Source organism: Mustelus asterias, chromosome 14 (genome assembly GCF_964213995.1).
Source record: "Mustelus asterias chromosome 14, sMusAst1.hap1.1, whole genome shotgun sequence".
Taxonomy (NCBI): Eukaryota; Metazoa; Chordata; class Chondrichthyes; order Carcharhiniformes; family Triakidae; genus Mustelus; species Mustelus asterias.
In genome coordinates this window covers 75,444,655-75,458,041 of record NC_135814.1, presented here as the reverse complement: position 1 = coordinate 75,458,041, position 13,387 = coordinate 75,444,655, and the positions used below count along the sequence as shown (strand labels likewise).

The 13,387-nt window shown below is 45.3% G+C and overlaps 1 protein-coding gene across 1 annotated transcript in view; it reads left to right on the top strand.

Moving 5' to 3' along the window:
- Window positions 1-13,387, top strand: part of rftn2 (raftlin family member 2) — a 131,178-nt gene that overhangs the window by 49,350 nt on the left and 68,441 nt on the right. Inside the window, exon 5 of the mRNA XM_078229231.1 lies at window positions 3,448-3,651. Coding sequence (XP_078085357.1) covers window positions 3,448-3,651 — 204 coding nt within the window. The remainder of the gene's footprint in view (window positions 1-3,447; window positions 3,652-13,387) is intronic.

Here is a 13,387-nt window from a genome sequence, read left to right as displayed (position 1 = left end):
AAGGGAATTGTCGCTGGCAATTGCAGTTTCACATAAACTGCAGCTCAACCCCTGGAATGTAAAGGAAACTGAACAATTGTAGCCATAGTGTCCAGCAAAGAATTCAAACTGTGAACTCTCCTACCTTTTCAGTATTGACCTTTTAATTTGGCTAAGAAAGTAAAAAGCTCCTGTATAACTTAAAAATGTAAAACTTTTGATGCTGCCCATGCAGACTTGCCCATGCCAATGCCAGCCTAGTCAGCACCTTTTTGAGACATATCCTCAGTGAAAGACAAGCCCGATCATGGCTGTTGCTTGCCTTTTCAAAGGGCTCTCCAGATCCCTGTCCTGCCACCGGCACTGCTGATTAGCCATTGCTCTTGCCCGAGGTCACATCATGTCACTGACTCTGACACGATGCAGTGAACAAAGAACAAAGAACAAAGAACAATACAGCACAGGAACAGGCCCTTCGGCCCTCCAAGCCCGCGCCGCTCCCCGGTCCAGGATTGAATCCTGAATCCAGGATCCCCGCCCAATTTTCCAGCCTATCTACATACCAATATCCTATCCAACGAGCTGTGCCCCACAGCTACGATGCTTTGTTCATTACAACCTATTAACTCACCCCCACCCCCCCCCATTCCAGACCATGTGATCTCCAGGGAGAGGCGAAAACCCAGAGTGAAAAACCCCAGGGCCAATATGGGGAAAAAAAAAATCTGGGAAATTCCTCTCCGACCCCCTGAGGCGATCGAAACGAGTCCAGGAGATCACAATGGCCCTGATCGGAAAATGCTTCCCAACCCTAGTCATTTCCACTTCCACGAGAAACAAGGAACAATTAGCCCGCGCCGCTCCCTGGTCCAAACTAGACCACTCTTTTGTATCCCTCCATTCCCACTCCGTTCATATAGCTGTCTAGATAAGTCTTAAACGTTCCCAGTGTGTCCGCCTCCACCACCTTGCCCGGCAACACATTCCAGGCCCCCACGACCCTCTGTGTGAAATATGTCCTTCTGATATCTGTGTTAAACCTCCCCCCCTTCACCTTGAACCTATGACCCCTCGTGAACGTCACCACCGACCCGGGGAAAAGCTTCCCACCGTTCACCCTATCTATGCCTTTCATAATTTTATACACCTCTATTAAGTCTCCCCTCATCCTCCGTCTTTCCAAGGAGAACAACCCCAGTTTACCCAATCTCTCCTCATAACCAAGCCCCTCCATACCAGGCAACATCCTGGTAAACCTCCTCTGTACTCTCTCCAAAGCCTCCACGTCCTTCTGGTAGTGTGGCGACCAGAACTGGACGCAGTATTCCAAATGCGGCCGAACCAACGTTCTATACATCTGCAACATCAGACCCCAACTTTTATACTCTATGCCCCATCCTATAAAGGCAAGCATGCCATATGCCTTCTTCACCACCTTCTCCACCTGTGACGTCACCTTCAAAGATCTGGACTTGCACACCCAGGTCCCTCTGCGTCTCTACACCCTTTATGGTTCTTCCATTTATCGTGTAGCTCCTCCTTACATTATTCCCACCAAAATGCATCACTTCGCATTTATCAGGATTGAACTCCATCTGCCATTTCCTTGCCCAAATTTCCAGCCTATCTATATCCTTCTGTAGCCTCTGACAATGTTCCTCACTATCTGCAAGTCCTGCCAGTTTTGTGTCGTCCGCAAACTTACTGATCACCCCAGTTACTCCTTCTTCCAGATCATTTATATAAATCACAAACAGCAGAGGTCCCAATACAGAGCCCTGCGGTACACCACTAGTCACAGGCCTCCAGCCGGAAAAAGACCCTTCCACTACCACCCTCTGTCTTCTATGACCAAGCCAGTTCTCCACCCATCTAGCCACCTCCCCCTTTATCCCATGGGATCCAACCTTTTTCACTAGCCTACCATGAGGGACTTTGTCAAACGCTTTACTAAAGTCCATATAGATAACATCCACGGCCCTTCCTTCGTCAACCATTTTGGTCACTTCTTCAAAAAAGTGTTGGGATCCTGATTCAAAAATCCAGCCCACAGACCCAGCAAAAAAGGAGTAGTGAGAAATTATGACAATACAGTGCTTGCCCCTTAAAAATAGACAGTTTTACGTACAAGCATTTTTTGTGTCCATCTTGCTCTATAGCAGAATCCACTCCTATTTTCTAATCAATGGGATATAGTATTAATATAGAAATATTACAATGAACAGTACAACATCCCATTAAGAGCACTTGTTTCACAGATCACATACCCGAGTACTAAAGCTCTGTGACATTTGGTTGACTAATGACTTTTGATGAGAAAGCTTACTTTGTCAACCAGATTTTCAGTGGAGCATTTTCTATGGGTCAGGTGCACCTCAGCCATTACTTAGAAACATCCAACTGACTCATGTTTTCTATTGGCTGAACTGGTCAGAGTTGTAGCAACATGTTTTGGAGCATCAAATTGATGGAACTGGTGGAAACGCTGTTCAGTAGTACATGCTGATGAATTACTGATCAATGGTACTGTGAAATATTGTCAATCTGAGGCTAATGGAAGAGAATCCTAGCTTGCAGTTCTATTTTGCCTTTTGGTTCAGTTTAATTTGGAAGCAATTTAGCTGTCTTCTCTCACTTTAGAAAATTCACAAAACTCTCAAAGAAGTGAAAGTAAAAAGTTTAGGGTAAGAACATATTGTTTTTCTCTGCACATCCACCACCAGTTCTGAAAAAAAAATCCGTAAATGGGGTCACTTTAGCCTAACCCATCCAGTGGAAAACTGGCAAGATTTGGTCAACTTCCCATTTTATAACCCTTTTCCCAATGAAGGAGTCACTTGTTTTAAACCCCCAATCTCCGCTAATGGGATTGGATCAACTGTTCTCTCCAATGTAAAGTACAGCCTGCCAGTTGGGTTGTAAAAAAACAGACAAAATAAACAAAATACCGTAGATGCTGAAATCTGAAACGAGAACAGAGGATACTGAAAAAACTCAGCAGGTCTGGAAGGAGAGAAAAGCAGAGTTAACATTTTGAGTCCTTTCAGCTCTTCGCCAGAACTCTCTTTATTTTCACAGTAACTTCATTGCAGTGTTAATGTAAGACTTCTTGTGACACTAATAAATACACTTCACTTCTGTTCTTCAGTTCTGATGAAGAACTAGTTCAATGGCAATGAACTTCAGTTCTGACGAAGAACAAAACAGATTCAAAATGTTAACTCTGTTCTTTTTCCTTCCAGATGCTGCCAGACCTGCTGAATTTTTCCAGCATCCTCTGGTCTTCTGTAAAAATTACATTGATCTAAACCCATCAGTTTCAGTGTGAGGGAAGTTACCCATTCTATTATTCAATTATCTTTTGAATTATATCTCTCTAGGAAAAGTATATTTGATCTGTTGTCTTGCTATGTTTTGTGATTTTGTGCGTTTTCCAACCATCTGAGAGTATATTAATTATTATTCTAGATTTGAAACTGTTTGCTGTTTTCAATGTTTCTGATGAAGACTTCTGTGGGCGGTCCTACCATGAAGGCAATATCTCTCTCCGAGTAACAAGGAAGGGCCAAACCATCTGTACCCTGGAAGCAGATTGGTTGGAAATCACAACATCTTATTATAAAAGTGGCATGTCATTGGTGGATTCATTCATTGCCTGGGAAACAATGAAAGGTAAATATATATTGCATCAAAATTTACAACGAGAAGCTTTTGCAAATGCTGTATCATCTGAGCTGGATACAATAATTTTACTAGTTCGAAGGTAATTGCCTAAATGTTACTGCATTAGGAAATTGATAAATGTGTGTGCAATGGCAAATGATTTGATTAACGTAGCATAACACCCCAGATAAATTGAAACATTCCTATCTTGTAAGATTTATGGGAACAAGCAAAGAACCATGGTTGTCAAATTTTGATTGAATGTAATCTCTCACAATGAAAGACCTTGTCAGGATGTTAGAAAGTGTTTCAGTAACTGCCAGAAAAAGGGATAGGAACAGGAATGGCGAGCAGTGGAGTCTCCATTCAAAGATCACGGAAACTGTTTTGATTAATTTCAAAGATGCTTCATAGAATCCCTACAGTGCAGAAGGAGGCCATTCATCCAAGCCTGCAGCAACAACAATCCCACCCAGGCCCTATCCCTGCAACCCCACGCATTTACCCCACTAATCCCCCTGACACATGGGGCAATTTAGCATGGCCAATCAACCTAACCCACACATCTTTGGTGTGTGGGAGGAAACCAGAGCACCTGGAGGAAACCCATGCAGACACATGGGAGAACGTGCAAACTCCACACACACAGTCACCCAAGGCCAGAATTGAACCCGGGTCCCTGGTCCTGTGAGGCAACAGTGCTAACCACTGTGCCACCGTGCTGCCCTATGCACTGCTTAGAAGTAATTGGAGAGCAGGATGCTGATTGGACCATTAGTGATTCTAGTAAGTGTCTTCGGGTGTGGCTAGGATTCTGTTGGGCTGACAGGCATCTCATCCACCGAATAGAGAACCAGCAGGGAAGCCCTGTCAGGTCTATGGAAGAGGCCCTTCAGGCATTTAGGTGGCCACCATTGGGCCTTTCCCAGTATTAAGGTTGCCACAATCCGATCAGTCTCATATGATCTCATGAAATGGTGGAGAAGACTCGATGAGCCACAGGGAGTACCCCTGCTTCTAGTTTGCATTTTTGTATGTATGTATGACATTCACTAATTCTCTTTTATTTTTGATTCCAATTCTGAGTTAATTTGTTTAATTTGTTATGAGGCAGACATTGCAAAATAACAGTTGCTTGTAATGGGAAATTCAGCTGGAATGTCAGAATTAGATTTGTTTAGCTTGATGAATCTTAAGTAGATCCATTTAACTGCAGTTTACAAAGTCATAATCTAATGATGATTTCATTCTTAGTTGCGCATAAAATGATATTGGCATAATTCAATTATCTACTCTTCCAGTCCTATAACCTTTCAATTAGATACTGTATGACCAGCACGCACCTGAATCAGAAGCCCAAGTATTGATGGGAATTGCTCCTTGCATACTTGATGTACTATTGCCCCTGGTTATATTGCTTGAACAGAGATCTTAGTGGCAGCAGATGCGTCCTGGGAGGGGTAACTAAAAAAACAGGCAAATGGAATGTTGGCCTTTATCGCGAAGGGGATGGAGTATAAAAGCAGGGAGGTCTTGCTGCAATTGTACAAGGTACTGGTGAGGCCGCAACTGGAGTACTGTGTGCAATTTTGGTCCCCTTATTTGCGGAAGGATATATTGGCCTTGGAGGGAGTACAGAGAAGGTTCACCAGGTTGATACTGGAAATGAGGGGGTTAGCTTATGAGGAGAGATTGAGTAGATTGGGCCTGTACTCGTTGGAGTTTGGAAGGCTGAGGGGAGATCTTGTAGAGACATATAATAGAACATAGACATAGAACAGTACAGCACAGAACAGGCCCTTTGGCCCACGATGTTGTGCCGAGCTTTATCTGAAACCAAGATCAAGCTATCCCACTCCCTATCATCCTGGTGTGCTCCATGTGCCTGTCCAATAACCGCTTAAATGTTTCTAAAGTGTCTGACTCCACTATCACTGCAGGCAGTCCATTCCACACCCCAACCACTCTCTGCGTAAAGAACCTACCTCTGATATCCGTCCTGTATCTCCCACCACGAACCCTATAGTTATGCCCCCTTGTAATAGCTCCATCCACCCGAGGAAATAGTCTTTGAACGTTCACTCTATCTATCCCCTTCATCATTTTATACACCTCTATTAAGTCTCCCCTCAGCCTCCTCCGCTCCAGAGAGAATAGCCCTAGCTCCCTCAACCTTTCCTCATATGACCTACCCTCCAAACCAGGCAGCATCCTGGTAAATCTCCTCTGCACTCCTTCCAGCGCTTCCACATCCTTCCTATAGTGAGGTGACCAGAACTGCACACAATATTCCAAATGTGGTCTCACCAAGGTCCTGTACAGTTGCAGCATAACCCCACGGCTCTTAAACTCCAACCCCCTGTTAATAAAAGCTAACACACTACAGGCCTTCTTCACAGCTCTATCCACTTGAGTGGCAACCTTTAGAGATCTGTGGATATGGACCCCAAGATCTCTCTGTTCCTCCACAGTCTTCAGAACCCTACCTTTGACCCTGTAATCCACATTTAAATTAGTCCTACCAAAATGAATCACCTCACATTTATCAGGGTTAAACTCCATTTGCCATTTTTCAGCCCAGCTTTGCATCCTATCTATGTCTCTTTGCAGCCTACAACAGCCCTCCACCTCATCCACTACTCCACCAATCTTGGTGTCATCAGCAAATTTACTGATCCACCCTTCAGCCCCCTCCTCTAAGTCATTAATAAAAATCACAAAGAGCAGAGGACCAAGCACTGATCCCTGCGGCACACCGCTAGCAACCTGCCTCCAATCCGAAAATTTTCCATCGACCACCACCCTCTGTCTTCGGTCAGACAGCCAGTTGCCTATCCAATCGGCCAACTTTCCCTCTATCCCACACCTCCTCACTTTCATCATAAGCCGACCATGGGGGACCTTATCAAACGCCTTACTAAAATCCATGTATATGACATCAACTGCCCTACCTTCATCAACACACTTAGTTACCTCCTCAAAAAATTCTATCAAATTTGTGAGGCACGACTTGCCCTTCACGAATCCGTGCTGACTATCTCGGATTAATCCGCATCTTTCTAAATGGTCGTAAATCCCATCCCTAAGGACCCTTTCCATCAATTTACCAACCATCGAAGTAAGACTAACCGGTCTATAATTACCAGGGTCATTTCTATTCCCTTTCTTAAACAGAGGAACAACATTCGCCATTCTCCAGTCCTCTGGCACCATCCCCGTGGACAGCGAGGACCCAAAGATCAACGCCAAAGGCTCTGCAATCTCATCCCTTGCCTCCCAAAGAATCCTAGGATACATTTCATCAGGCCCAGGGGACTTATCGACCTTCAGTTTATTCAAAACTGCCAAGACATCCTCCCTCCGAACATCTATTTCCTCCAGCCTATTAGCCTGTAACACCTTCTCTTCCTCAAAAACATGGCCCCTCTCCTTGGTGAACACTGAAGAAAAGTATTCATTCATCACCTCGCCTATCTCTCCTGACTCCATACACAAGTTCCCACTACTGTCCTTGACCGGCCCTAACCTCACCCTGGTCATTCTTTTATTCCTCACATAAGAGTAAAAAGCCTTGGGGTTTTCCTTGATCCGACCCGCCAAGGACTTCTCATGTCCCCTCCTAGCTCTCCTAAGCCCCTTTTTCAGCTCATTCCTTGCTAACTTGTAACCCTCAATCGAGCCATCTGAACCTTGTTTCCTCATCCCTACATAAGCTTCCCTCTTCCTTTTCACAAGACATTCCACCTCTTTCGTGAACCATGGTTCCCTCACTCGGCCATTTCCTCCCTGCCTGACAGGAACATACCTATCAAGGACATCCAGTATTTGTTCCTTGAAAAAATTCCACTTTTCATTAGTTCCTTTCTCTGACAGTTTCTGTTCCCAACTTATGCCCCCTAATTCTTGCCTAATCGCATCATAATTACCCCTCCCCCAATTGTAAACCTTGCCCTGCCGTACGGCCCTATCCCTCTCCATTGCAATAACAAAAGACACCGAATTGTGGTCACTATCTCCAAATTGCTCTCCCACAACCAAATCTAACACTTGGCCCGGTTCATTTCCCAGTACCAAATCCAATGTGGCCTCACCTCTAGTCGGCCCATCCACATATTGTGTCAGGAAACCCTCCCGCACACAGTGCACAAAAAGTGCCCCATCCAAACTATTTGACCTACAAAGGTTCCAATCAATATTTGGAAAGTTAAAGTCCCCCATGACAACTACCCTGTGACCCCCACACATATCCATAATCTGCTTAGCAATTTCTTCCTCCACATCTCTATTACTATTTGGGGGCCTATAGTAAACTCCTAGCAACGTGACCGCTCCTTTCCTATTTCTAACTTCAGCCCATATTACCTCAGTGTGCAGATCCCCCACGAAGTGCCTTTCCGCAGCCGTTAACCTTGATTAACAATGCCACTCCTCCACCTCTTTTACCAGCTTCCCTACACTTAGTGAAACATCTATACCCCGGAACGTCCAACAACCATTCCTGTCCTTGTTCTACCCACGTCTCCGTAATGGCCACAACATCGTAGTCCCAAGTACCAATCCACGCCCCAAGTTCATCTACCTTGTTCCGGATGCTCCTTGCATTGAAGTAGACACACTTCAACCCACCTTCCTGTCTACCAGTACCCACCCTTGACCCTGATACCTTCCCCAATACCTCACCACCCTCACTGACTTCTGGACTACAACTCCCTTTCCCACTCCCCTGACAAATTAGTTTAAACCCCCCTGAAGAGCCGTAACAAATTTCCCTCCCAGGATATTGGTGCCCCTCTGGTTCAGGTGCACCCCGTCCTGTTTGTACAGGTCCCACCTTCCCCAGAACGTGTTCCAATTATCCACGTATCTGAAACCCTCCCTCCTACACCATCCCTGCAACCACATATTTAACTGCACTCTCTCCCTGTTCCTCAACTCGCTATCACGTGGTACCGGCAACGTACCAGAGATGACCACATGTTTCGTCTTGGCTCTCAGCTTCCAGCCCAGCTCCAGAAATTCCTGCTTTAAATCCCCGTCCCTTCTCTTACCTATGTCATTGGTACCAATGTGCACCACGACTTGTGACTGTTTCCCCTCCCCCTTCAGAATCTGGAAAACACGGTCTGAGACATCACGGACCTTGGCATCCGGTAGGCAACATACCATCCGTGAGTCTCTTTTGCTGCCACAGAACCTCCTATCTATCCCTCTAACTAACGAGTCCCCAATAACTATCGCCCTCCCGCTCTCCCCCTTTCCCTCCCGAGCCACAGAGACGGACACAGTGCTGGAGATCCTCTCACTGCGGCTCACCACTGGTATGTCATCCCCCTCAACCGTATCCAAAGCGGAATACTTGTTGCTAAGGGGAACGACCACCGGGGATCCCTGCACGGACTGCTTCCTCCCAGCCCCTCTCACCGTCACCCATCTGTTTTCAATCCTCGGAGTAACTGTATTCCTAAAGCTTGTGTCTATGGCCATCTCTGCGTCCCTGATGATCCTAAGTTCATCCAACTCCAGCTCCAGTTCCCTAACACGGTTTTGGAGGAGCTGCAGATGGGTGCACTTCCCACAGGTGTAATCAGTAGGGACACTGTCGTCGTCCCTCACCTCAAATATAGTGCAAGAGGAACATTGCACTGCCTGCACACCCATCCCCTCTAGATACCTTGCCAGTACCAGGTAGAAAGTGCAAAAATGAATTCAACTCACCCCTGCTCGCCCTTTCAGCCTAAGCCCTGTGAGCTAAAGTCTTATAGCTCACACTCTGCTTCCCACACACTCCACTGCCCGCTCCCGACGCTGCCCGCTGTATACTGCAGCCTACCTTTTATACTTCACGCGCTTAAAAAACCCTTCCCAGACTCCTTTGCTGCCCACTTCTAGTTTTCACTTTAAACTTGAAAAACTGCTGTTAAAGTAAAGGCCAAAAAAATACACACACTAGCTGACTAATTAAATAAATAAACAATTCAATTAATCCAATTAATCTCTTACCAGCACTGCTGCTTTTCAATCACCCCTCTCAGCTTGCTCCAGTGGATCAAAAGATAATGAAGGGGCTAGACAGGGTAGAGGCAGAGAGATTCTTTCCACTTAGAAAGGAAACAAAAACTAGAGGACACAACCTCAAAATAAGGGGGAGTCAGTTTAGGACAGAGTTGAGGAGGAACTTCTTCTCTCAGAGGGTAGTGAACCTCTGGAATTCTCTGCCCATTGAAGCAGTGGAGGCTACCTCATTAAATATGTTTAAGTCACAGGTAGATAGATTTCTGATCAATAAGGAAATTAAGGGTTATGGGGAGCGGGCAGGTAAGTGGAACTAAACCACTATCAGATCAGCCATGATCTTGTTGAATGGCGGGGCAGGCTCGAGGGGCTAGATGACCTACTCCTGCTCCTATTTCTTATGTTCTTATGTTCTTAACTGGGAACTGTGTTAGAGAAGCACTTTTGCTCACTCCACTGGGTAAGTTTTCTCATAAGAATATTTTTAAATGAGCTACCTGGAGCTGGGCCAGTAGACCAGGCCCAACTCCAACTCAATTTACTGCTGGTGCAGTTATCAGTGGGGTCCTTCAACAGACATTAGCCTCAAATTTACATATTTAATAGATGTAATACACTTAAAAATACACCCTACCCAATGTAGCAGTCCAACCAATGGCTACACAAACCACCATAGTGCTTTGTGCTCATTTTGTACCCAAAAATAGGCACAACGCTTACAATTTCTACCCTATAATTTTTCTGCCCAGTGACTTCTGTTGGAAGTTTGAGAATCAACTGGCAAAAAAATAGACTACCACAGTGAAGTGACATTCTTTTGCAATTACTAAAAGTTTTACCCAGCTTGTTTCCCAGTGAACATAATGCTATTTAAAATCTAACGTTGACTGATTTCCTCACCATCTGAAAGCCAGCAACAAGACACCGGTTTGCATTATGACTACTGATTGAGTCAAATTTGTTACAACTTCAAAAGGAATGCTGCAAGAGGGGTTTTACATTTTGACTAGATTAATTGGGATGACCTCAAGCAGGAACTTGCAGTCTAATCATCATGATCTGGAAGTTGAGCTTTGTATTGTCAGTAAGAAGCCCATCCCAAATGTAAATAACAATATTAAACACGAGATCGGCCTGTAGTATTCACCACCATAATACAAGGGACTGATTCCAGTTTTTGGCTCCCTCCTAGAAACTGGACTAAACCCAGATGGGCCATGCATCATGCATGCTCTGGTTTTTCCAGATCCTTCAAAGAGACCACTAGAGGTCGCCAAAGACATCAGTTTGTGCAGACAAAAGAAAGGCAAGTATTGTTGTATTTCAGATAAAATCAGAAGATGCCAGGATAAAAGCAAATTACTGCGGTTGCTGGAAGCTGAAACCAAAAGAGAAAATGCTGGAAAATCTCAGCAGGTCTGGTAGCCGGAAGATGAGAGTTGAATTTGATGTTGAGACCCGAAGGCTGTAAACTGGAGGAACAGCTTCTCATCTTCTGGTCTCAACATCGAATTCAACAACTTCAGATGATTAGCTCTACCCCACCTCAACCCTTTTGTTTTCATTTTATTTAATTTTTAACTGTTCTCAACCTTTTATTTCTTTATTGTCTTTCTTTATCTTCCCCCTCTATTTTATCCCCTTTCTTACCTTTATTCTCCCTTTGCTTCCCTTTTCCCACTTTTTCTCAATTTTACCTCTCTCCCACCCATCTCCCCCCTCCCCCCACATCTTCATCTGTCACGGTTACCCTCTGATTTCAACTTCTCTGCTGTTTGGCCATTCACATCTTCTATTCTCTCTATGGAGTGCCATTAACAGCCTTTCCCTTTTTTTGTGGCTATGACTCATCTTTATTCCCTCACCCTACAGTATACATACCTCCCACTTTCTATGCCTTTTAGCTTTGACAAAGGGCCATCTGGACTCGAAATGTCAGCTCTTTTCCCTCCTTACAGATGCTGCCAGACCTGCTGAGATTTTCCAGCATTTTTTCTTTTGGTTTCAGAAGATGCCAGAAATCTTCCGCAGGTCTGACAGTATTTGTGGAGAGAAAGAAATAGAATTAGCAGCCAGAAATTTCCTCAGGTGGGTTTTGTAGACCAAGTGGTCACATGAGAACATGATGATACAGCTACAAAAGTGGTCACATGGTGGGAGCACAGGCGTTATTCCCGAAGTGTGGGCAGAGCACAAGCGTTGAAGTAGTTGCTAAACTAGTGAATAAAATACTCTTTGTTGAAAGTTCTTGCTGTCAGTGATTCAGGAAGCCAGTACATTTACATGGTGTCAGAGGTTGACAGTATGGCACAAGGATTTTGCTGCATCCACCCACTCATCTTTGATGAAAATAATGCGGATAGTTGGGAAATGTTTGAGAAGGAGTTGCATATTGACTCAGGTGCTGCATTGTCTGACAAGTCTAAAGAAGGCTACCGGGCGGCACGGTAGCACAGTGGTTAGCACTGCTGCTTCACAGCTCCAGGGACCTGGGTTCGATTCCCGGCTTGGGTCACTGTCTGTGTGGAGTTTGCACATTCTCCTCGTGTCTGCGTGGGTTTCCTCCGGGTGCTCCGGTTTCCTCCCACAGTCCAAAGATGTGCGGGTTAGGTGGATTGGCCATGATAAAAATTGCCCTTAATGTCCTGAGATGCATAGGTTGGAGGGATTAGTGGGTAGATATGGGGGTAGGGCCTGGGTGGGATTGTGGTCGGTGCGGACTCGATGGGCCGAATGGCCTCTTTCTGTACTGTAGGATTTCTATGATTCTATGATTCTAAGGTACAGGCTTATACTCTATTAAACATAGCAGACCCCGAGGCCGTCAAAAAATGTGATTGTTTTCCAGGCAAAGGAAGAAAAAGAGGTCCCTGAAATGATCCTAAAATATTTTGAGAATCTCTGTCCCCTGGTAAAAAACATAATCCTCTACAAACATGCATTCAATTCAAACCAAAGAGTGGAGCAAACAATACAATCTTACATGGCCATTCTGAAAGTATTGGCAAAGAAATATACGTTTGGAACCCTCACTGATGAACTAATTTGGGATCAAATAATTAGTGAATTATTATTGACAATTATTGTCGATTATGGGCAGCACGGTAGCACAGTGGTTAGTACTGCTGCCTCACAGCGCCAGGGACCTGGGTTCAATTCCGGCCTTGGGTCACTGTCTGTGTAGAATTTGCACATTCTCCCTGTGTCTGCATGGGTTTCCTCTGTGTGCTCCGGTTTCCTCCCACACTCCAAAGATGTGTGGGTTAGGTTGGTTGGCCATGATAAATTGACCCTAGCGTCAGGGGGATTAACAGGGTAAATATATGGGGTTACGAGGATAGGGCCTGGGTGGGATTGTGGTTGGTGCAGATTTGATGGGTCGAATGGCCTCCTTCTGCACTGTAGGGATTCTATGATTCTATGAATTCATAGCGATTTAGTCCGCAAGCAGCTGCGGCAAGAAAAAGCCCTGGGGGGAGCGGGGGAGGGGGAGGCGGGGCAGGGGGGGGGGGGCGGGGGGGGAGGCGGGGGGCAGGGGGGTGCGATCTTATGAAACAAATTCTAGGGCCTGAGCGATCCGTTTTTAGGGCGAGTCTAAATCTGCTATATTGTGCACACAGTGCACAAAAAAAGCAGCAAAAAACATTTTTTGCCTATAGGCAGAGAGGGCAAAGCTTAAATCACCCGAATGCTGGTTGAGAGCAGCAGAGGGTGCAATTGCGGATGTTCAGGT